At 41.4% G+C, this 26,701-nt stretch overlaps 1 protein-coding gene across 2 annotated transcripts in view; it reads left to right on the plus strand.

Moving 5' to 3' along the window:
• EMB976 (Tetratricopeptide repeat (TPR)-like superfamily protein) overlaps window positions 1–26,701 on the plus strand; it is a 441,215-nt gene that overhangs the window by 394,826 nt on the left and 19,688 nt on the right. For both annotated transcript variants that reach the window (XM_089433417.1, XM_089433413.1), the window contains exon 7: window positions 21,586–21,650. In XM_089433417.1, the coding sequence (XP_089289543.1) occupies window positions 21,586–21,650 (65 nt within the window). The remainder of the gene's footprint in view (window positions 1–21,585; window positions 21,651–26,701) is intronic.

The following is a 26,701-nucleotide window of genomic DNA, read 5'->3' on the forward strand; positions in this document are numbered from 1 at the left end:
ATTTCTAGCCAAGGAATCTAGATCAGTGTTGCAGCTGCACAGACGATTGGAGAGAGGCATCTCGACATTGGCAGAAGGGTTTCCAGGAGGGAAATCGAGGCTCAGAGGGAGTCATACCGAGAACTTCCAGGAAAGAAGTAGAGGAGGAGCGAAATGGCACTACATGGAGTAAGAGACGAGGATAGATTGGACGAAACCTCAAAATTCATAGTTTGGAAGGCCAAAACCTTATCTGTACTAGACAGGAATCGTGTCAAGCACTTCGCCTTGAGGACAATAACTATCCCAGTTGATTTGGCTGATAATGACAGGTACGAGGATGCAATGGTGAGGGCTAAGAGTATCATCATCGACGGGGTCAAGGATCATATAGTACCACATATTGCCGAGAAGAACACGACACAGGAGATGCGGGAGGCCCTGACCAAGTTGTATCAGCATACTTCTGTGTAGAGGAAGATGCTACTAGAAAATCAGCTATGATCATACCAGATGAAAAAGGGAGAATAGATCGACCCATTCCTCGGTCGATTGAAGGAGATTTGGGATCAACTGACTTCCATAGGGGCAATGCCGGATCCAGAATTGATGGTGAGAACAGCCTTGAATGTAGTCTCAGAAGACTGGGAGGTGTTTGTCTAGAGTATACTGGGTAGGGCGACCCTTCCAGATTGAGAAGAAATGTGGGCTGCTCTTTGCCAAGAAGAGATCAGAAGGCTGAGCAAGATGGGAAGCAGCGGCAAGGGGATCAGAATCAAGGAGGAGGAAGATGTTGCCCTAGCATCGAAGGGAAAGCAGCAGAAACGGAAGAAGGACCTCTCCAAGGTCAAATGCTTCCACTATGGGGAGCTCGGTCATTATGCGACCCAGTGTACAAGGAAGAAGAGTAAGGGAGAGGCCTCCGAGACCAAAGCAGCGCCAGCAAGGGCAGAGAAGGAAGTGGAGACAGACGATGATTGTGCCATGATTGCTCATGTGCCACTTCAAAAGAAGTGGGGAGACATCGAGCTGTGGTCAGAAGGACTACAGGCGATGAGGGGAAGGATCCTCGAGGTACCCATTCTCTTGGATTAGACCTTGCTACGGGAGCCTTGAAGAGGAGTAGCAGTACTGGCAATGTCATTAGAGACGGATGCGGATGGAGCGACAGAGGGAGCTACAGTGCAGGATTTCCAAGACAATGCAAGGCTAGTAGGCTGCAACAGTGCAAGAGGCACGAGAGTGTTGCACCAGTGTAGGATGGCACAAAGAGGTGTGCAATGGTGCGAGATGCACAGAGGAGTTGTAGTAGCGTAGAGGTCAGAGAGGGAGCATTTGTTAGTGACAGAGGGAGCTTAAGCATCAGGAGTGTTTCTAGCCTAAGGAAGATGTCAAAGTCGGGAGATCAGTTACTTACCTCTCAGTAACTGAGTTGCAGTGCAACAATTAGCAGTGGTAGTGCTATGGGCAGCACGATGTAGCATGATGAGAGGGGTTGCAGTGCAAATGTGGCAGTGGCAGTGGTAGGGCCATGGGCAGCAGCATGGATGCAGAGGGAGTTGCAGTACGGATGCAACAGTGGCAGTGGCAGGGCCATGGGTAGCAGTACAGGATGCAGCAGTGCAGAGGATGTTGGGTAGCAAGCGTAGCATCAGCACAGGGACCGATGCCGGATGATCAAAGTGATGCTCAATGAGGAGTATTACTAGAGCATAATCCTCGCTAATAGGGAGTGTTGATTTGGGGTAACATCGGATGTACTCTAGCCACAAAAATTGGTGGAGAGGCTAAGGCACATGAGATCTCCAATACCCAAAAAGGGTTTGGCCAGATTCTAAACAGTTTGGGAGATATTAAACTAATTAATATTTTTAATGGAGTCCCTAAGTCTAAATTTAGGGAAATTAAAATATTAATGTGAATTAATATAAAACCATGTTAGAATGGTCCAAAAGTCATGGATCAAACCAGATCTAATCTTAGCCGTTGATTAGGGACTTAATCTCGGCCGTTGATTTGTCAACGAGAAAAGTATAATAGGAGGCTTGAGGGTCACTTGGAGAACACACCAAGAGATCAAGATTTTGACTTTCTCTTCCCTCTATGTTAGCTCTCTCGACCGTTTTGGTTGTTCCGACAGTTCTGGATTCTGCGTGACAGGCATCTTTTTTGCGTTAGCTCTCCCAGCTACTGTGTTGCCTCTGCGTCAGCTTTCCCGGCTGTTTTGGCAATTCTCGACAGTTCCGATAGATCCTTGTAGTTTTGGTTGTTCCGACATTTCTGGATTCTGCATGACAGTCAGCTTTTCTGCATTAGCTCTCCCAGCGTCTATGTTGCCTCTCTGCAAGCTCTCTCCGCCTCTCTGTCAATATTCTCTAGAAATTCCTTCTCCTAGTTTCTCATTGCTCCTCTGCTGCAAGATCTCCCTAATCAATTTTCCTCCTGAGAACTTCTCACCTTAGAAAATCGATTTCCTCAATCTCTTTATGTGTGTTTCCAAATGAACCCCAACCATGCATCTTATACTTTGCCTATTGAGTCTTCAACGACCGAGATTAAGTCTCTAATCAACGGCTAAGATTAAAACATGACTTGATCTGCCTTCTAGATCATTCTCACACATATTTTGATTAATACCCATTAATATTTTAATTTCCCTAGGTTTAGACTTGGGATTAAAAATATTAATTATTTTAATAAAATACAATTCAGGCGGAATTTCACCAAACGGTTTCTGGGTTTTTTAGACTCATGTGCCTTAGCCTCTCGACCAATTTTCAAGGCTAGAGCACTTCCGATGCTATCAAAAGTAACACTCCCTCTTAGCGAGGAAAGTGCTTTAACAACAATGTCCACCTACATACTACTCTGTTTCTGAAGCACCACCTTTCTGCACTGTTGCTGCCACCAACATTGTGCTACTGCTACAACTGTACTACTGCCCATGACACTGACTGCCACTGCTGCATATGTACTACAACTCCCTCTCAAACGATGCATCTGCTATGCTGCTAGCACTGCCACTGCTAACACCACATCCGTACTGCAACTCAATTGCTGAGAGAAGCAACTGAAAAACATCCAAGATTAGTTGAACTTAACTATGTTCAACAAAATACAATGAATGTTGGAATCTGATTGCTGCTGATTCTGACCCTCTGAATCTTTTGTGTTGTCGCTGACTCCTGCACTGTGCCAACTGGACTACTGCCAGCCTTGCTCTGCGTTGATCAGTCTCTGGTCCCCAGCTATTGCATTTGTCTTCCAAACACTCCACTACATCATCTGACACTAAGTCCATCTCGCTACTGCTGAACTTTGGGCTCCCGTAGCAAGGAATTGATCCAAGAGGTGGACTCCTCAAGGATCCTAACCACACGTAGTCCTCCTGACTACAACTCAATATCACCCCATCTCCCTCCTGGAGATGCGTGGGCACTCATGGAAAACTCATCCTCGTCAATCTTTGCTGAAGCAACCTTAGGATCATGTTTCTCATCCTTGTCTTTTTTCTTCAAAGGACAGTGGGATGCATAGTGGCCCCTCTCGCCACAACTGAAACATTTCACCTTCAAAATGTCTATCTTTCACTTCGGCTTCTGTTGTCCATTCGATGCCAGAGATGTGTTCTCCTCCTCCTCCTTCGTCTTTGTGCTACTCCCACTGCTGCCATTGAGGTTGACCTTCACTAGCTCCCTCCTTAACTCCTCCTGTTGAAGAGTCACCCACATCTCCTCCTATAAAGGTAGTTTTTCTCTGCCCAATATGCTTTGGACGAAAACTTTCCATTCATTTGAGACTCCATTTACGGCTATCCTCACCATTGCGGTTGGCTGAAGAGTGGACCCCACTGTAGCAAGTTGGTCTCGAGTGTCCTGAAGACGTTGAAGATAGAGGTTCACCCCTTCTCCTTTCTACATCATGGTCCACTGCAACTTCTACTCTAAATACATCCTTTGTTGTTTGGAAGATACTTCATACAGAGAAGACAAGGCTTCCCACATCTCTCGGGCTGTATCCTTGCCCTGCAAGTGTGAGACCACATGATCTCGAACTCCATCGAGAATGAGCCTCTTTGCCTTCCCCTGCTCGGCCTTATACTTCTTCTTTTGATTGTTGTCAGCAGGAACAACTACAACACTTTTGACGTAGTCCTCGAGATCATATTCCTCAAAAACAGCTAAGATTCTAGTTTTCCATATGACATTGTTGGAGGCTCCGTCCAACCTGTCCTAATCTCTGAGCCCATGCGATGCCATCTCACCCAACTGTCAAACTGACTCCTCTAGTCACTGCTTAGCACTGCTCAGCTGCTCAGCAAGTGAGAAATTCGAACTTTCTGGCGGAAAGTTCTTTGAGGAGAAAATTCCCCTTCTATGTGTCTTCGTTCTTTTCTAGCGGATTTCTGCCCCGACAGAAACTGCGCCCTTCAAGCACTGCGCTGAGGCTCTACGTCACTCCCTCTACCTCTACAAACTCTCAAACTGGAAATCGTACCTCTCTGTTGACTCTCTCAGAGAGAGATTTCCTTGGATCTGCTTCCCAGGAAGGACTGCACAATCCCTTGAAGGGGATTCAAATTGCTACCAAGTGCAGCTTTTGGCCTCACAACTCAGCACTAGATCTGCTCTTTCTGTGACAAAATCAATGCTCTGATACCGTGTGAAAATTCCTACATTCAAAGGAACCCCTATTGCAGCAAATCTGAATCTACTTCATCTACTTTATTTTTAATATACATTAACCAAGTTATTCTTATGAATACTGAAGCAAATTACTTCTGCAGCCTACACTAATTAAATATTTGATCTCATGAAACAGAAAATAGAGCAAAGAACAAGATACATAGGACACACTTATTTTTGGACACAATAGTCCAAAAATATTTTAATTTCCCTAAGTTTAGACTTAGGAACTCCATTAAAAATATTAATTATTTTAATAATATACAATCCGGGTGGAATTTCACCAAACAGTTTCTAGGTTCTCTAGAACCCATGTGCCTTAGCCTCTCCACCAATTTTCAAGGCTAGAGCACTTTCGATGCTATCAAAAACTAACACTCCCTCTTAGCGAGGAAAGTGCTCTAACAACAATGTCCACCTACATACTATGTTTCTGAAGCACCACTTTTTTGCACTGCTGCTGCCACTAACATTGTGCTATTGCTGCAACTGTACTGCTGCTCATGACACTGCCACTGCCACTACTGCATATGTACTACAATCCCCTCTCAAATGATGCATCTGCTATGCTGCTAGCACTGCCACTACTAACACTGCATCCGTACTACAACTCAGTTGCTGAGAAAAGCAACTGAAAAACATCCAAGATTAGTTGAACTTAACTGTGTTAAACACAATACAATGAATGTTGGAATCTGACTGTTGTTGATTCTGACCCTCTGAATCTTCTGTGTTGTTGCTGACTCCTGCATTGTGTCAACTAGACTGCTGCCAACCTGGCTCTGCATTGATCAGTCTCTGGTCACCATCTACTGCATCTCTCCTCCAAAAACTCCATTGCATCATCTAGCACTAAGTCCATCTCGCTACTGCTGAACTTTGGGCTCTCATTGTTATATACGTAGGGGGGATAATATGGGGTACCAAGGGAGGTACCCAAGGTAATAATGTAATAATGGGATGGGCCATAGTAATAAATAAGGTGGTTAACCCATGTCATGTAAGGGACCACAAGTAGTTAATAATAATGTAATGGGCCCATGGTATTAGTTGATGGTATGAGGAAACCATGGTAATGATGCATGGTATTGTATGTATAAGGCCTATATAGAGGCTAGAGACTCCACATGGAGAGATGAAGAGAAGTATTATTGTATGAACAGGCATATGGCTTGTGGAGTGTTCTCCTTCCTTAAGGAGTGAATGTATGGTGTTGCCCTACCTTAAGGGTCTTGATATCAATAAAGAATCGTTTCATATTATTTCTGGGTTTCTTTGCATTCTCTTATATTTTCATATCAGATCTATAATATTCTTGGGTCAGATCTACAACACTCGTAGCAGGGAATTGATCCAAGAGGTGGACTCCTCAAGGATCTTGCCCACATGTAGTCCTCCTGACTACAACTCAATATCACCCCATCTCCCTCCTAGAGATGCGTGGGCACTCATGGAAAACTCATCCTCGTCAATCTTTGCTAAAGCAGCCTTAGGATCATGTTTCTCATCCTTGTCCTTTTTCTTCAAAGGACACTGGGATGCATAGTGGCCCATCTCGCCACAACTGAAACATTTCACCTTCGAAATGTCCTTCTTTCACTTCGGCTTCTGTTGTCCCTTCGATGCCAGAGATGTGTTCTCCTCCTCCTCCTTCGTCTTTGTGCCACTCCCATTGCTGCCATTGAGGTTGACCTTCACTAGGTCCCTCCTTAACTCCTCATGTTGAAGAGTCGCCCACATCTCCTCCTATGAAGGTAGTTTTTCTCTGCCCAATATGCTTTGGACGAAAACTTTCCATTCATCCGAGACTCCATTCATGGCTATCCTCACCATCGCAGTTGGCTGAGGAGTGGACCCCACTGTAGCAAGTTGGTCTCGAGTGTCCTGAAGACATTGAAGATAGAGGTTCACCCCTTCTCCTTTCTGCATCTTGGTCCACTGCAACTTTTGCTCTAAATACATCTTCTACTATTCGGAAGATCCTTCATACAGAGAAGACAAGGCTTCCCACATCTCTCGGGCTGTATCCTTGCCTTGCAAGTGTGAGACCACATGATCTTGAACTCCATCGAGAATGAGCCTCTTTGCCTTCCCGTGCTCGGCCTTATACTTCTTCTTTTGATCGTTGTCAGTAGGAACAACTACAACACTTTTGATGTAGTCCTTGAGATCATATTCCTCCAAAACAGCTAAGATTCTTGTTTTCCATATGACATTGTTGGAGGCTCTGTCCAACCTGTGCTGATCTCTAAGCCCATGCCATGCCATCTCATCCAACTTTCGAACTGACTCCTCTAGTCACTACTTAGCACTGCTCAGCAAGTGAGAAATTCGAACTTTCTGGCGAAAAGTTCTTTGAGGAGAAAATTCCGCTTCTATGTGTCTTCATTCTTTTCTAGGGGATTTCTACCCCGACAGAAATTGCGCCCTTCAAGCACTGCGCTGAGGCTCTGTGTCACTCCCTCTGCCTCTACAAACTCTTGAACTGAAAATTGTACCTCTCCATTGACTCTCTTAGAGAGAGGTTTCCTTGGATCTGCTTCCCAACAAGGACTGCACAATCCCTTCAAGGGGATTCAAATTGCTGCCAAGTACAGCTTTTGGTCTCACAACTCAGCACTGGATCTGCTCTTTCTGTGTCAAAATCAATGCTCTGATACCATGTGAAAATTCCTACACTCGAAGGAACCCCTACTACAACAAATCTGAATATACTTCACCTACTTTATTTTTAATACACATTAACCAAGTTATTCTTCTGAATAATGAAGCAAATTACTTCTGCAGCCTACACTAATTAAATATTTGATCTCATGAAACAGAAAACAGAGCAAAGAACAAGATACATAGGACACATGCGGGGACTGTTGTGTCCAAAAATAAGTGTGTCCTATGTATCTTGTTCTTTGCTCTGTTTTCTGTTTCATGAGATCAAATATTTATTTAGTGTAGGTTGCAGAAGTAATTTGCTTCAGTATTCACAATTTTTAAGGCTAGAGCACTGCCGATGCTATCAAAAACTAACACACCATTTAAAATAATATGTTGAAACAAGAAACTTATCAATAGAGAGATACAACACAAATGACACAGTGGTTTTTGGACAAACGTCCTTGAAAAAACCCAATGCGGGAAAACCAGTGCAACAAATCTCAGGGTTTTTATTATTAAGTATAAGTTATTTCTGAATACAACTTCTGGATGCCTTGCTAGCAATCCAGTACAGAGAATATCACTCAACAGAAGAAATGAGTGAGATTACCTCACTCTACACTGCAAGTCGCAGCTGATTCGGCAGTTGAACCAACAAGTTCCCCGACTACTTCTGCGTTTCCCCTGCGTTAGCCTCTAAGGCACTTCGTCACCTCTACTGGGAATCGATTTTCTCTCAGGAGCTGACTCCAGCCTTCCTGGCTCAGAACGTCAGCCTCCTCAGTGAATTTTGGACCTTTGCATGGAAGGCTTTTGCGCTGCTTTGCGTGGGTCCTGCGTGAGCCCTTCCTGGCTCTACATCACCCTCTACCAACTATGCTGCCTCCTCTGTGTGTCTCTCTGCCTCTCTGCTGATTATTCTTGGTTCTGAAGAAGATCCTCCAACCAAAACTCTCTTTGCCCCTCTTTGCGTGATCACTACGAAATCACAACGTTGCCTCTAGCTTCAACAATTCGATCTAACTAATAAACTCTCTCTGTGTCTTCCAAATGACCCTCAAACCTCCTTAAATAGTCTTCTCGTTGACATTCAACGGCCTAGATTAGACGCTAATCAATGACTAAGATCATTTTTTCTTGATCCTTGTCTTCTTCTAGAAGTTACACCCACATTTAGATTAATACCCATTAATTATTTTAATTTCCTAAGTTTATACTAAGGGACCCATTAAAAATAATTAATTATTTAATAAAACTGTTTCTGGTTGGATTTCCCAAAACGCTTTCTGGGGTCTTTGGAATACATGTGCCCAAGCCTCCCTGCAAAATTTGAGACTTATAGCACATTCAATGCTACCAGAAATCAACACTTGTGGGACTGGATTATCAACCTTCAATGCTACCTTCAGTCTTGTAACCAATCTGCTGTTGTATGTATTTTAATGGCTCAGTTTCTGAATGCAGAACATATCCATCTCCAGCACAAATGCTCAACCAATGACACAGCAAGGATTTCACTCATATAACCATAATAAATCATTCCATTTACTAACTGAACTCGTCCAGGCCAATGAGGGAGACACGACTCAGTCAAACAGTAAGAATTCGGCCTCAGGGTTGCAGACTTAGTCACAGTCATGAATGAAGAGCTTCGTTCTTCCTTAAACAATGAAACTTGAGCTACTTTAGCCATAACTCGTCCCAACACCTTGAAATACGTTCAACCACAAGAAAATTAACCCGACTCCTTTGCTTGGTGCCTCCACGAAGCGGTGGACCCAACCATTAGAATTTGTGGGAATTGTGTTGCCTATTCTGCCTTGTAGATTCAGTCATGCAAGCCTCTACCATTCTAATTCTTTAAAAAGGGATCTGAACTGGCCCCACCATAAAATATGCAGCTCTCTCAGTAATTCATGGGTCCCATGAAACTGGAGTATTTATTAATTTGTTGTTGACTCTTCATTCTCCATGAAGCCTTCAGTCTGTCATAGGAAATATGAAAATGCAGTATAAGGATATAAAACAATTGATAAGCTTGAGTACCTCAGTATTTCTCAGAAAATTTGTTCTCCATTAAAGCTCTACGGTGAAATCTGAGTGACTTCACTCTCAGACTAGGGTTTTCGTTGCAACACCGAAGTTTGTTATGGTAGCTAGGGCTCCAAAGCCCTCAACTTCCTCTTCCAACTCTCTCCAAGAGCTCTCTCTTCAAACTCACACAATGTACGAATGCAGGGAGCCTCCTCAATTCCCTTCTTTAATGAGTTTGGGATTGTCTTTTCATCTTCACCTTCCCTTTTGTCTTTTCCTCTTCACCTTCCTTTTTTCCCTCTTTATTTATTTTTTCTTTTTCCTTTTTATTAAATTCACTTTTATAAAGTCACTTTATGATACTTTCACTTTATAAAGTTAAAGTGACATCCAACTTGCCTAGGAAATATTTTCCTTTCTCCTTCTTTAATAAAGTCTCCTTAGGCAAATTTAAGTCCCCTTATTAATTATTTCACTGCTTTAGCCTACGGGAACCACTTTAGGCTAGCGGACTCCGTCATAAGCTTCCTATGGGGACGGGGACATTATAGCAGAGTTTGGTGTTGCAACGAGACCCCCTAGTTTGAGAGTGAAGTCACTCAGATTTCACCATAGAGCTTTAATGGAGAATGAGATTTGCAAGAAAAACTGAGGTATCCAAGTTTTATCTATTGATTTTAAAAGTTATTTGGTACTTTCTATATCTCTTTTGCAGACGGGGAAGCTACCAAAAAATTTGAATCAAATCCAACCAATGTTGCACGAAGCGGGGACGAAATGGGGACGCTTTTTGGAAGCGGGGACGTGGAAGCGTCATTTTCCAAAAATCTAGGAAGCGAAGTGTCTCGGAAGCGTCTACTATATATATATATATATATATATATATATATATAGATATATATATTTGCATTTATATTCAAAACAAACATACCAAATACCAAATTAGTTGTAGAAGACATGAAAACATACATATTTTTACATAAATCAAGATAGAAATCGCATCCATGATTCCATTGTACATCAATGATTAATTATTCGAGCATCAACCATCTATATTCCAGCAATTACAAACATACATCAAATTTTTAAGCATATTATAAAACATAAAACATTAAGCATATCATAAAACATAAAACATAAAGCATATTATGATTTATCTAGCAAGTGAGCAACTGTCAACATTTGTCATGTCCAAAATTCAAATAATAATGTTTACAAAATAGGTCACTTGGTCACCGCCAAGACAAAGAGGTTCAAATTCACAACAAGCCTACAAGTCTAATGATTAATCTATGACAATAGTAGTAAATTGTGAATATATCTACTAATCTCTCCTCCTTCCACCATGAAGAGAATGCGGTGGTGGGCCTCCACGTGGTGGCAATGAAGAAGATGGTGTCTGTGGAAGTTGTGGCACTGAAACTGATGAAGGCGAACTCCCTGCTATTGGATTCTGAATGATGGAACCTGGGAACCAAGCGATCAGATGGGGGTGGCGTCTCAACTCAATCATCATCATCCTGTAATCGCTAAAAATATTCATACTAAAAAAATCACTAGTTAACAAAAAAAATTAAAAACAAGAATTAGAGAAATGATTTATAAGCAAAATTCATACCACAATGGACATACCTGGATAAGAGCATCCTCTAATTGCTCTAACCACAACACTCCATCCTCCAAATTGGGCTCCTCTGGATTCCTGTCCCAAACCTTAAGGTCTTTATTAGTCTTTGCATCATCACAGTAATGGGACAACAATCGCAAGTTGTAATGAACAAGCTCTCTGCCCGGTCTAAACTCAACCTGTTCCTTTTAACACTGTGGATGAAAGAATAAGAGCTCCAACACCTCTCTATAGAAGAAGTGTTTACCACTTGTGATAGCACGTGCAATGCCAAAGTCTATAGAAGTGGAGTAGAACTTCCATGCATGTTCCACCACTCAAGAGAAGAAAAAGTCTCTCGATCTCTAATTGCATGCATGCTCCCAAATGGACCAATGCTAAGCGTATAGTTGCTCAATTGTCTCCATACCATGACAACCTCCTCCTCATCAGGGACTAATTTACTCAATGCAATCATATATGTTTTGCGAACCTCTTGATCTTGGTGTGGTTTTCTCCTGCTCCCCCCTCCAAGTGCTGGTGTTGAAAGCCATGATGTATGATAGTATTTAGGTGTCAAGACTCAAAACATATGCTAATGCATGCAATGGAACATTTAGCACTTCCCATTGGTTTTCCACCTCTGCGCGAATATAATTGTACAGGGTGATATCCCTAGGCTCAACAATGTCTTTAATCTGCCCCAACATGCTATCCATTTGCTCATACACCTCCCTAATTATTGGTCGATCTGAATCTCAAAACTTGATCATGTAATAAATTGGTTTGGTAAATTGCAAAACATATTTAACCTATGACCAAAAGTACATGTCAAGAATAGTGTCCTTGGCTACATTAGCACCATCTCTATCAATGTTAATTTCCTCCCATGATTCAGTGCACACCATATTAGTTAAAGCTTGTTTCACCTTCACTAACCTCCTAAAGGTGAGGTAATAATTGGCAAATCTTATTTTTGCAAGTTTAAGCAACTGCAACTTGGAGTAAGTGCCATAGAAGTAGTTTACCCTTGTATGCCCTGTGATGAATTTAATGAGTTGCTTCCCTCTCCTGTAAAGCTCATTAATCCACCCACATTCTTTATGCTTCACAATATCATGCATCAAAAGGTTCAATGTGTGAACCAAGCACCTAGACCAAAAGATGTGTGGATGAGTACGCTCAATAACTTTTCCTGTTGCCTTACAATTTGCTGCATTATCTGTGATCACTTGAACCACATTATTTGGACCAACATCTTTGATTGATTGCAATAGGAGATCTGCAATGTTTTGGGAAGATGCACTGATGGAGGAGGAGTCATGACATGTAATAAATACTGCACCACTAGCAGAAACACCAAGAACATTTATCAAATGTTGGTTTCTAATATTTGTCCACCCATCTGATACAATGGATACCCCACAATCTACACACTCATTTGTAAAACGTGTCAAAGCTCATTGAACCTTTGCTTTTTCTCTTTCTAATGACATTGTTCTAGCTTTCTCATAGTTGGGGGACTTGTATCCTTTTGGGGCTTCATTGATGGCCTTTACTATTTCATGCCAATAGGGAGAGCGAAGCACATTGAATGGTACACCGCAAGCACAAAGAAATTGGACTATCTTTCCATCCACATCATCCCTCCTAGCAACATTAAGGAAATCCCCTATTGTTCTTTTACCTCTAGAGCTTGCAGAAGTACCATGAGAAGATGAACTACCAAATCTAGAGGTTGCACTTGATTCAGAATGAGTTTTTTGTTTTTTGCTTTTTTGTTGTGCAACCTCCTCTATTTGGATGTATTTTCTTCTTTGTTCAGCAGTTTGGGCACATAGTTCCACAAGGGTGTTAATGCAGCTTTCCCCTCTAGTGTTTCAGTGTTCCCTTCAAGTTCATCCCCTTCCTCTTTAGACCCTTCCTCCTCATCATACATTGGGTCACTCATATGGGGAACACTATCCTCTTGTTCTTCTTCCCTTCTATTCCATCATTAAAACCAAAAGTGGAATGCTACATAGAAGGCAAAAGAACACCATCTTGGAATATGGGTATAGGTGGTGGACAACCTGCAATTAAATGAGCAAGTAGAAAGAATGGGAAAGAGTAGGAGAGGGAGGAGAAAAATACAAAAAACAATGTCGAAAAAATGAGGGAGTTTGGGGTTTGCACTTACCTCTTTAACTCTTGTAGATGGAAGTACTCTAAGCTCCTCCTCCAAGCTCCTCTTCCTTCTCCTAGCTCTTCCTCCTTCACTCCTCCAAGCTCTCCTCTCTTTCTCCTCTCTTCTCCAAGCTCTCATAAAATAAAAGTGAGCAAATGAAAGATGAAAGGGTCTTTAATCCCTTCACTCCTTTCCCTAACCCAAGGTGGACCCACCCCCAACAAAGAAAAAAAAGGAAAAAAAATGCGTTACTTTGTGGCCCACGTGGCAGAAACAGCCGCTTGCCTGGCGAAGTGGCCGCGATTCGTACGGATCCGAACCGGAAATGCCGTGGATTGTATGACCGATCCGCCATACAAAATGCGTTTCAAAAAAATTGAAACACAGATCAGGTCGTACGGTTTTGAAATGGTAGGAACCGCATTTTTCAGCCCGATCCACGTTTTGGTTTTTCCCTAAACGCATTTCGGAGGGCAGATCACCCTCGGATCAGTACGGATCGCGTTTCAGGCTTTTGATCTTGGGCGGGGGTGGGGAGGGACGTTTCCTGCAACACTGAAGCCAACACTAGGGGAAGACATTCCCTCCATTCTGCTATTCAATCCATTAAGAAAAGGGAGTACGAGAGGATAAATGTGCACAAGGAATGAGCTTCTATCATAATAACTCAAGTTTCCTTAGTTCTAGAAGAGCGAGTTCCTTCTTTCTTCACTAGTTCAAAGACTAGGAGCAAGGTGGCATGATTTTACTTCTGTGGAGGTCGAGTTCTATACATTATGTTGTTGGGATGGAAACATTGTTCACAGAACTGAGTTTCATTGCTTCTTGAGCTGCATATTGGTAACAGACATGAGTGAAATAGTTGTGGGACCTCCCTAATGTCATAATAAAGCCGTGTAGACATCTTCTGGGGCTGCGAATTGAAAACTGGGTGGAGTATATACACAGTGGAGCCCAACCACACTCAAGGTAGGGTCGTGTTGCTGACTGTTGAGCGTGCCAAGTAGTTTTGTCTTCTTTTGAACATGAACACCTTCCAGAACAATCTATGTGTATTGTGTGTATGCTTGGAGTGGTCCGATTCATTTTTGCTGGGGGTGAAAAAGGGTTCTATCACCAACGTCCCAAGTAATTGGAGCAAAGGGGTGGGGACGTTGTACAGGGGGGACCATGAATAGTAGCTGCTAGATTATAAATTGATTTGAGGGCCCACGTTACCCATCTCTCACTGTTGAACGTACCTGTAGAAGTTTTATATATTTCACGTGGTTGTATTTACTTTTGGTTGGAAAGCGTGTTATCTGTTGCTGCAAATATTCTCTGGGACCCATTCGAGCCACTACAGGAGACCAACAACACATTTTAAAGGGACTATCATAACATCATCTGCACAGTTAGCACCACAGACCCAAAAAAACTATGAATATCTTGGGAAATTTATAGTCAGAATCTTACACTATTTTTTCTTTATCAGATAATCAAATAATGGCAGGATGGATATCCTATATGGAAGGGTGCAGACGAGATGGGTCTTGAAGGACAAGCTGAACAGGACTGGAATGAATATATAAAATCTTTAAGGTTGGCTGGGTTATGTCATAATACAAAAGTTGATCATCTCACCTGGGGCGGGAGCCTTAAAAACAATCTATGGTAGTATCAGAGACATATCGTTTTTATATGTCATTGGCATATGACCTCTCAACCCCATCATTGTACCGAAAGATCTGGCGCATGAATATACCACTCAATCATTTTGTTTGCATGGTTGACATGGAGGAACAAAATACTGACATGGGACAATCTTAATAAACGAGGTTTCATTGGACCTGGATGGTGTATCTTATGCAAACAGGACAACGAATCTTGCTATCATTTTTTCATTTTATGCCCCTTCACCAAAACCATCTGGAGGAACATTGCACTGGGATATCGTGTACAAGATCGACAAGCACAAAATATTGAACAATGTATTACAGAATGGACAATGGGAGGTGGCAACACAAAGGAAATCCCTCTATTCTTTTTCTGGGAAATCTGGAATGCGAGAAATCGATGCATATTTGAAGGACTTCCAATCAACCCAACCAAAATTTACCACAAGATTATCTTTTGGATGTCATCTCTCGCAGGTACACTTGACAAATGCAAAGATCTTTCCTATCGCTATATTCCTCCTATTATTCTTTTCCCTGTAGGTTATTTTGATGGAACGACACAACATGGAAATTGTGGCTGTGGCGCCTAGCTCAAAATTAATGAATCACATGAGTACAAGCTATCATGGAATGGTGGCCCAGAGACAAATACAAGGGCAGAAATTTTGGCCCTATGGGGTCTACTATGGTTTTCCAACAATCTTCGAGTGGAAAATCTATATACTTATGGTGACTCAAAAACCATCATTGATGGGGTCACAGGCCTTACAGCATTCGAACTCCTTGACCTATCTGGTTGGATGGAATGCATAAAACACATCAAGGTATCTCTCCCAGGTATTACTTTCCAGCACATCTATCATGAATATAACAAGTTGGCAGACTCTCTTTCTAAAGATGGCCTCAATGGAGACCATGGGGTTATGCGGTACAGGGTCATTGTGGACAACAACACTCAGACATAGGGTGTTATCCAAATTCCATATTTCGGATTGTCTTACTGTTTTTTCACCTATTTTTGTGGATTAGATACTATGCTTGTATTATAGTTACTTTCTCCTTGTACTATTTTTTGAACTTTATGGATGTCTCAATTTTTACTCTTGATTTTCGGGTAGCATCGAATGTGCTCTAGCTCTGAAATTTTGTGGAGGGGCTAGAATACATGAGATCTCCAAGACCTAGAAATCATTTGGAGAAATTCCACCTGGATTGTGAATTATTAAAATAATTAATATTTTTAATGGGGTTCCTAATTCTAAACTTAAGAAAATAAAAATATTAATGAGTATTAATAAAAATGTGTTGGAAGCTTCTAAGAGACGAGGATCAAGTCTGTTTTAATCTTAGCTGTTGATTAGGGACTTAATCTCAGCCATTGATTCATCAAGAGGAAAAATATAAGAGGAGGCTTGAGGGTCAGTTGGAGATACACCAAGTGATTAGTCAATTCGATTTTTCTGAGGCGTGGTTTGCTGAGAAAATCTAACAAGTGATCTGAGTTGCAGTGAGAGAGGCAGAAGCAGAGATTTGGGTTGGAAAGGAGTTCCGAGCCAAAGAGTACCGAGTAGAGAGGTAGCAGTAGCATCAGAGAGGTAGTGCAGAGGCCTACGCAGCCCAGGAAGGGGCTCACGCAGGCCAAGAGGGTCTCTTGCAGTGGCAGTGCAGGATATTCATCAGAAGTTCGAGATTTTGCCGGAGAAGCAAGGTTCTGAGTCGGGAGGGCTAAACAATAGTGTTCCTCCAGCAAATCGATCCAGCAAAAGGGGTGACGCAGTCTCCTAGAGGCAAGACACTGGCCCAAGCAGGGATTGCGCTGGGATTTTCGCAGTGCTTGCTGGAGTTAGGCTATTCAGTGGATTAGTTGTAACTTGGAGAACGAGGTAAACCCTTGTATGTATTTCTTGCTGCCGAGATTTCTCTAAAAGGTTAGTCGGTGTGAGAGGCAACCTGTTGTACTTAGATTCTGCTTGCTTAATAATACAAACCCTCTATCTGTTGCACCGGTTTTCCCGCATTGGGTTTTTTTCGGGGACGTATTGTCTAAAAATAACGGTGTCCCTTGTGTGTTTGTCCCATAGCTATTTCAGTTTATGATCTGTATGTCAGTGTAGTCTGCAGTAGTGTTTTTCATCATTGTTTAAATAATTAAATAACTTGTTGAATGTAAAAACAAGTAGGAGATGATAAACCAGTGATTGCAGTAGGATTTCTAATGTGTAGATTCAGAAATTTTCGCATTTACAAAGGATGATGACATGGTAAAGAGGTTTACACATACTGATTATCTGGCTGCAGAGAAGCGAGCCCTTGCTTAGACACAAAATATGAGAGGTTTATCATCACTGTTATATGTACTGAATTTTCCTCATTAATACCATTCCAGTGTTTTTTTCTTCTGAAAGAAAAAAAAAAATGGAGATGTATTCATTAAGGGACCATTTAAAAATGTATGTCATTTTTATCCCAATAATTTGATGTCCATAAAATATTTCAAGAAAACAAAATATTGGGTAGAGATGATAGTTGTTCCCATAAACCATGAAATAGAAGCCAAATGTAGAATCCAGAGAAATCTTCATTGAAAAAATGGGTTTAGTGACAAATTGTGTTGAGTGAAAATATGGTTATAACCAACTTTGTGGCTATTCATCAATCATAAATTGTCGTGATAGGTCTCAGAACCAAATTTATTCCACTTGATACAAATTTAATTCATGGCTCCACAGATCAATGTTACTTATAAGTAAGATTAAGGCATTTATGGATCACTGGTCAAATTTAGTTGCCAGTTTTGCTGATAAAATTTAATGTAACACCAACTCTGTTCTTCAAATTAAATTCACGACTGGCTGTGTACTGACAACAAAGACATTGTGACCAAGGTTTCATCTTATGGCTGTTATAACAAACATCTGGAAAACTTGATTACGTGACGAGTTTGGGGAATATCAATGTGCTACACAAGTTTCTGGCTGTGTAGTGTTCTTTAAACTCATGTATCAGATCAATGAGAGAAATCTGGTTGCTGAAAGATCAGTTGGCCTGGTGCTGCGGATGGTCTGAGCAGATTTACTATGGGTTAACTAAGAAAATTCGTTTATGTTAAGAGCTGATGCCTTGGATGATCCCTGCCTAGGTTCTGCACATAAATATCTTGGTGGAGAGGGCCTGTAATGGTGGTTGAGCAGACAAGTATGCTCGATGGACAGATTTGGGAAAAAGGGGTAGCTTGATGCCCCCAAACTTAGTTTTATCTTTTGTTTTTTTTAAAATAAAATTTGAAATTTAAATTTGTTATTATTATTATTATTTTTCTATGTGGTTCACAAACCCTAGAGATTGGTGACTACTACATCCATGGAATATTTGTATCAAGCAGATCAACTTGGAGGGAACACTTCTTGCCGACTCAACCACGAAGCCTAACCCCGAGGGTGTCAAGAGAATTAAATTATTAAACCCATGACCTCTCAAAGCAAAGGTGCTATAATGATGGGGACTTGACCAATTGAGCTAACCCTCGGGGCTATTTTTTTTCTATGTGGTTCATGGACCTTGGAGATCAGCGACCATTATGTCCACGGAATATTTGTACCAAGCAGATCCTCCCAAAGGGATCACTTCCTACCGGTTCAACCACAGAGCCTAACCCCAAGAGTGTCGAGAGAATTGAACTTGTAACCTCTCAATATTGAAGGAGCTTTAACGACAGGGACTTGACCAATTGAACTAACCCGGGAGGCTGAATTAATATTATTATTATTATTGGACCTCATTTAAAATGAAAATAGAAATTTAAACCTAACTTTTAATTCGAACAAAATCAAATCTAATTTTAAAACAAAAATTCAAATCTAATTTAATCCTCTCTTTTTTTATTTTATTTTCTTTTTTTAATCTAAAATTTATTGTAAAATTAAACCCTAAATTCCAAAAAGATCGATGGTTTGGAGAAAAAACGCATGTATTGGATTCAGGAAATATTGATCCTAAGTTGTTTGCCCAAATCACTATTATTCCCCTTGCACACTGCTTACTTAAAACGATGATGTTGTGAATTTCTTCCACTCAAAAGTATAGAAGAAAAATCAACCACTTAGAAGATAGTAAGACCATTACCTTTCAACGGGGTTAAATCTATAGTAGCTATTTAACCAAATCAGAAATAAACACTTGCATAAGAAAACAAATAACAAGAAGAAATTTTAGCAATGATTCCTCTTAAGAATTTGTAATATTCTTATATAATGCAACGCAATTTTTCACCTACAATTGTTTAAACTTTATACTGACCACACTGCCTGAAAAATAAATGTCCTGCAGTATCTTGATAATACAAAGAAAATGAAAAAGAGACAAGGGGAAAATTGTTTAATTGTAATGTTCCCAACACAAATTTTGTAGAATATTGCTTATAAATTTTTTGCAGTTAATTCAGTAAACAAATTTCACAATGGAATCATAAAATTAATTGGCAAACTCAGGAAATAAGATTTCAACTGGGGAATAAACAAAATAAATCACGCAGAAGAATCTCAGTCTTATTTTATTAATATAAAAGAGTACATAATGGTGGAAATGGCTGAGAGGGTGGCCTCCCAAAATATCAGCTATAAATGGTATCAGAGCTCTAAGATAGCTGAACTGATGAGCACAATATGAAATAGCTAGAAATTGTTGAGAATCTCGAACAACTGCTGCAAATTAGATTCAGCCTCAAAATATGTCTACTGCAGCACTGGACCTGGCCTCTCAAAATGAAACTACAACCAAGAAGTGCTCCTGTGAATTCTGAATGATTTCACCAAGTGGAGAGAAGGGTTCTTGCCCACTCTCACTGCATCACCCGAGGGTTTCCATCTTTGGGATACAACTGAAGTTGGGAACCCCTGGTTCTCCAAACCTTTCCACAAGAAACAAATACTCAACTCCAAGATGTCCCAAATGATCTTCTCCTCCTTTTAAAGACTCCATAGATAGATCTCCAAACTTCTAGAAGTATTTTATTTTATTATTATTCTAGAAACTCTTGATTTTCTCTTAGGTGACTTTTTAATTTATTTAAGTCACTTTTGGCCCTTTCCCCTTAATTAATATTTTCCCTTTTTAATTAAATGACTAATTAAAGTCATTTTTAAGCTGAGAAAATGGTAAATCGCCCACCATACTCTCTCCAACCACTGGAAGTCACTTCTCAGTATCCTATCCTGTAGCTCTTCTCGTTTTAGTTTTAGTGAGCTATTACACTAAGGTGTTCCATCAAATATTCCTCTCGGAAGGCCACCTTGAGCGTAATTAATTAAGTTATGTCAAATAATCACCTCATTTTTTGGGAATTATTAGGAAGCCACATAACTAGAAACATGTTGTGCGGAACTACTCATGATGATGAATATGTCAAGGGAACATTGTCGGATCCCATAAAAACTCCTAAAAACTCCCCTGGGACCCCTAACGACATAATCTTGCTCCCATGACTTGGTCATCCTGTGCCCTGGAAATCCACCCTGGATGTACTATAAAGGAAAATAAAAATGGGGACATGACACAATCACTAGAAAACTTTTATTCCTACCATACTCTCTCAATCACATCATTTATATATACTCGCCTTAACATCATTTGCATACATATCCTCATTAATATAATTAATATAAAGAATTTAAAACAATCAGAAAAATAGGGTTGATATAGCTAGTTCATTTCAGCTTCATTATCTTCTTATCACCTAAGACATCCCAATAAGGTCTCTCTCTTGACTCTATTTTCCCATCTTCAGTTTGGCGTTGGTCTTGCTTCACCCATCACCTTATAAAAACCTATATTACATCTTTTGTTTTGCTAAAGCTATTTCCCCATTTCACCCTTAGCCTAACTTGCATAGGTTTTAGCAATCCTATCTTCATGATAGCCCCCTTTTGTTGAAAGGAGTGCCAACCTAGAGTGAGAGAGGCTGCTACTGTGGTGACAGTGAGTAGTCCCTCTTAGTTTCTCCCAGGTCTTGCTTGTGCTTTAGGACTTTCTCACAAGAAGTGAGGGTTTCGGTGGTAATAGTATAAACCTTGGCACTTCCTTCACTAGCTGTGACATTTTCAGCATCTCTAAGCCTCCATCTATCCAAGCTAACTCTTCAGCGTCATTATGATTCATTGTGGAATGGATGTGTGGCCATTACCAGAAAAATCACTATGGATCACTGTTTCAGGGTTGATGCATTTCTCAATGTTGTGAACATCGGCATCGGGATAAAATCGGCAAGGGTCTGGAAAACAAAAAAATTATAAAAATCAGGAAAATATCGGTAAAAATCGGCAAACATCGGCTAGGCCAAAAAATCGTGATTTCGAGATAAAATTGGGATGTTATCAAGATGTTCGCAACACTGTTTCTCTCCCTACCATTCTCTCTCAATCACATCATTTATATATACTTGCCTTAGCATCATTTGCATACATATCCCCATTAATATAATTAATATAAAGAATTCAAAGCAATCAGTAAAATGTGCTAATCTATGAATATGCAAGAACATGCACTGTTAACTTCTGTCGTCCATTCCAAAAGTAATGCCACATTATCAACACAGTTTAACATTATCTGCAAATCAAGATAAATAATAGTCAACTGCATGCACTTTTATGTTATGTGTCTTAGATGTCGAAGTTTCTCCAATTTCCATGAGGTTGACAGAGATCATTTTAGACAGAAGGTTAAATGGTTAGCATGTATGATGTATCTTATATAAAGTAGATTGCAGTGAATATACTAGCGCTAACGTACTTGATTTTTATTTTTTGGCAGGTTTCTTCCGTGAATCTGCTGAGTTGTTCAGCAGGATGCGGCAAGAGGGTATAAAACCTGGGAAGGTGAGAAAATGACCAAATTTAGAACTTTCCCGGTTTCACTATAAGTTGAACTTTTTATAGTGGTTTTCATTAGTTTTTGCTATCTACTGGGTTTCCCAGTGGGTTATTAGGAAACTATAACTGCGGTTGAAAGCACACAGCTCTTACATGGAAACATGCATTTTACTTACATGATCTCTGTAATATTTTAGAAATAACTTATTTTATAGCACATTATATATTTTTTCGGTTGGTGAAGTGCAGAACATCTCCGTATATCTGATCCACTTGCATCTAAGCTGTTGCCTGTTTTGTCAAATGATACTAAACTTTGGCATGAAGCTATGCAATATGCTCAAGTAGCTAGTTAATCTGCAACCCAAGACATAATGATAGAAAGCATTGAACGTGTGAAATACAAGTGATCAATTTAATCTCGTGAAACATGTTATGTTTTCTGTCTTGCTTACAATCTTTTCTAGTTTTTCCCCAAGTTGAAAGGTTCTTGCATTGGAATTTATCATATTTTCAATGAGGCAATTTCTTTGAGGGTTAAAATTGGGAGCCTTGAAGTGTTTGATCAGGTGACTAACCAGCAGAATAGGAATCTACCAAATTTTACAACGACCTACACTCGTCTTTTCTATCTGCAGTGTTCCAAAACAAGACTTTAGAGCATCTTTATCTCAAGATTCAACCTTTGAATTATCCTAGCACAACTTCAACTTTTTCCCACATCGTTTAGAGTTTCCATCGGCTGTTAGGTATTTCCCATATTTCACATAAAGGTCAAGGAAGAAGTGGGCAAATAAAGTAGTGTTTTCTAATTGTTTGAAAAGTGTGGCAATCATAGTACTGATCGCTCAGTGAAATCAGCTTGGTTTCCTCGATTTGTTGAAATTTCGAAGTCTATCCATTAGAAATTTATTCTATATTTTTTTGGTTTATTTCTTATACTTGTTAAATTCGAACAAGTTATTTAAAACATATAAATAACGAAATAAACACAATACAGTCTCAACATCAGATCAACAGCTGAAAGGAAACAAACACACAAGTGACACCGTTATTTTTGGACAAATGTCCCTGAAAAAATCCAATGCAGGAAAACCGGTGCAGTTATTCTGAGGGTTTATTATTATGCAGTATTTCCTTGAGTACAACTGGGTGCCAAACTGGCTCACCCGTAGAGAAAAACAACTAGCAGTGATACCTCTCTATTCGGAAATAGGTATTCAGAAAACCTATCCCACGAAACCCTCTCCAGCAACTCTGAAGCATTGCGTCAGCCTCTTGCTGCTCTGCGTCAGCCTCAGAACCCTTTGCATCAGCGCTCTGAGGCACTGCGCAGTCTCTAGGACTCTCTGCGTCACTCTTGCAGCCCTTTGCATGGATAACGTAGGCCCTCTGCCCTCTGTGCTGTCTCTGCTAGGCTCTGCATGGCCTGCTCTGGCCACTGCTTTTCGCTCTTTTCCTCTGCGTTGGTCTCTCGGCACTATCTCTGCCTCTCTGTCGAGTACTCACTGCCCCTCGCTATTGATCACTGATTCGACTTTGCTTAGCAACCTTGCTCTAGCAAAACGAATGACTGGTCACTCTAGTGTATCTTCCAACTGACCCTCAAGCCTCTTCTTATATTTTTCTTGTTGGTCCTTCAACAGCCAAGATTAAATCTCTAATCAACGACTAAAATTAGATTTGGCTTGATCCATGACATTCGGAACCTTCTAACCCAATTTTATATTAATACCCATTAATGTTTTATTTTTCCTAAGTTTAGCCTCAGGAACTCCATTAAAAATATTAATTATTTTAATATCTCCCAAACCAGTTAGAATTTGCCTAAACCATTTCTGGGCCTTGAAGATCTCATGTGTTTTAGCCTCTCCACCAATTTTCATGGCTAGAGCACATCTGATACTACCCCAAATCAACACTCCCTCTTAGCGAAAACTGTGCTCTAGTAATACTCCTCACTGAGCATCACACTGATTATCTGGCACTAGTACCTGTGCTAATGCTAGGCCTCCCTGCTCAACATCCTCTGCACTACTGCATCCTGTACTGCTGCCCATGGCCCAACGACTGCCATTGGTGCATCTGTACTACAGCTCCCTCTACATCTGTGCTGCTGGTGGTCCATCCTCCCAACACTGCATCTACACTGCATCCCCTTCTCATCATGCTACATCATGTTATTGCCAACTGCTTCTGCACTGCAACTCAATTACTGAGAAGTAAGTAACTGATCCTCCCAACTTCTGACATCCTTGTTAGGCTAGAAACACGCCCGATGCTGAAGCTCTCTCTGCCGCTAACAAGTGCTCCCTCTACTGACCTCTGCATTGCTACAACAATTCCCTGCATCTCGCACCGCTGCAAACCTCTATGTGCCATCCTGCACTGTTGCAACACTCTCCATGTCTCTCGCACTGTTGCAGCCTCCTAACCTCGTGCTGCCCGGGGACTCTTGCATTGTAGCACTCTCTACCGTTTCATCCGCATCCGTTTTTACCGACATCGCTAGTCCTGCTACTGTCTCTTTGGGGCTCCCGTAGCAAGGTATAATCCAAGAGGTTGGGTACCGTGAGGATCCTACCCCTCATCGCCTGTAGTCTTCCTGACTACAACTTGATGTATCCCGACCTCTTCTCTAGAGGTACATGAGCACTCATGGCACAATCGTCATCCTCCTCAACCTCCTTCTCTGCCTTCTTTGGCGTTGCCTTAGAGTCTGCGCCTCTCCCTTACTCTTCTTCCTCAGACACTGGTTCACATAATGACCCAGTTTCCCACAGTGAAAGCACTTGACCTTGGAGAGGTCCTTCTTCTTCCTCTTCTCTCGCTTTCCGGTAGATGCCAAAGCTACTTCCTCTTCCTCTTCCTTCTTGATCCGGACTCCTTTGCTACTACTTCCCTTCTTGCTCAACCGCCTCCTCTTGGTGAAGAGCTGCCCACAATTCTTTCCAATCTGGAAAATCTGCCCTGCCCAGTATGCTCTGGACAAATGTCTCCCACTCCTCGGAGACTGCATTAAGTGCGGTTCTCACCAACATCTCTTCATTCGGCGTGGCCCCTATGGAAGTCAGTTGGTCCTGGATCTCCTTCAACCGACCGAGGAAGTGATCTATCTTCTCCCCCTTCTGCATCTGGTATGACCACAACTGATTCTCAAGTAACATCTTCCTCTGCATGGAAGTATGCTCGTACAATTTCTTCAGGGTGTCCCACGTTTCCTTTGTCGTCTCCTTCTCGGCAATATGTTGGACCACATGATCGTTGACCCCATCAAGGATGATGCATTTCGCCCTTGGCCATTGCCTCTTCGAACTCTTCATTTTCAGTCGGTCAACTGGGATCGTCATTGTTCTCAAGGTGAAGGCCTTGATGTGATGTCTATCTAAAATGGACAAGATCCTAACCTTCCAGACCACAAAGTTGGACGCCCCGTCCAGCTTGTCCTGATCCCTCAGCCCATTCATGACCATCTCTTTGTTCTTCTGTCAACTCCTCCGAGTCTCTCTATTTCCCTCCGGAAGTTCTCTCTTCGACTCCTGCTGAGTCTCTCTACTTCCTGCCTGGAAGTTCTCTGCTGGACTCCCTCTGAGTCACGATTTTCCTTTTGGAAATCCTCTTGCCAATCGTCAAGTTGCACCTCTCTGATCTTCTGTGCACCTGCAACATTGATCTGGATTCCTTGGCTAGAAATTTGCCTCGGTAGCAACTCCCTCTACCTTGGTTTTGCCCTGTTAGGTACTGTTCTACCCACAGTACCCCACCAGCTTCGCTCCCGCAAACTACCCACAGCGTCCTATGCCCCAGCAACTGAAGGACTGAGCCTCTAAGCTCTATGCAATCCCGACACTGGCAAAACAAGTCCCTCAGCCAACTACGTCAACCCTCCTGGTCTTTGCGTGAGCCTCTTTTTGCCCTCCTCAGCCTCTGTGTTGGCCTCTCTCTGGCTCAGACTGATGACGCAGTCCCTCTGCGTCAACCCTTCCTCTGTCGCCTCTGCAAGGATCAACTTTCGTCACTCAGGACAACCGATTCTGCTGCAAATTCTCTACTTAGTTGATGCCTTCAACTCTCCTGTGATCTGCAACCACGCTCTGATACCATGCTGAAATTTCTAAGTCTATCCATTAGAAATTTATTTTGTATTCTTCTAGTTTATTTTTTTTACTTGTTAAATTCGAACAAATTATTTAAAACATATAAATAATGAAATAAACACAATACAATCTCAACATCTACGGATCAACAGCTGAAAGAAAACAAACACACAAGTGACACCATTATTTTTGGACAAATGTCCCCGGAAAAACCCAATGTGGGAAAACCGGTGCAGCTATTCTGAGGGTTTATTATTATGTAGTATTTCCTTGAATACAACTGGGCACCAAACTGGCTCACTCGACAGAGAAAAACAACCAGTAGTAATACCTCTCTATTCAGAAACAGGTATTCAGAAAACCTGTCCCACAAAACCCTCTCCAGCAACTCTGAAGCATTGTGTTAGCCTCTTGTTGCTCTGCGTCAGCCTCAGAACCCTCTGCATCAGCCCTCTGAGGCACTGCGCAACCTTTGGGACCCTCTGTGTCACTCCTGCAGCCCTCTGCATGGATGACGCAAACCCTCTGGCCTCTGCGCTGTCTCTGCTAGGCTCTACATGGCCTGCTCTGGTTACTGCTTCTCGCTCTCTGCCTCTGCGTTGATCTCTCGACACTATCTCTACCTCTCTGTCCAGTACTCACTGCCCCTCATTGTTGATCACTGATTTGACTTTGCTTAGCAATTCCGCTCTAGCAAAACAAATGACTGATCACTTTGGTGTTTCTTCCAACTGACCCTCAAGCCTCTTCTTATACTTTTTTCCTGTTGGTTCTTCAACGGCCGGGATTAAATCTCTAATCAATGGCTAAAATTAGATTTGGCTTGATCCATGACTTCTGGAACCTTCTAACCCAGTTTATATTAATATCCATTAATATTTTATTTTTCCTAAGTTTAGACTTAGGAATTCCATTAAAAATATTAATTATTTTAATATCTCCCAAACCGGTTAGAACTTG

The sequence above is a fragment of the Pinus tabuliformis genome, chromosome 6 (genome assembly GCF_031772625.1).
Source record: "Pinus tabuliformis cultivar Carrire ecotype Pingquan chromosome 6, CPIR1, whole genome shotgun sequence".
Lineage (NCBI taxonomy): Eukaryota > Viridiplantae > Streptophyta > Pinopsida > Pinales > Pinaceae > Pinus > Pinus tabuliformis.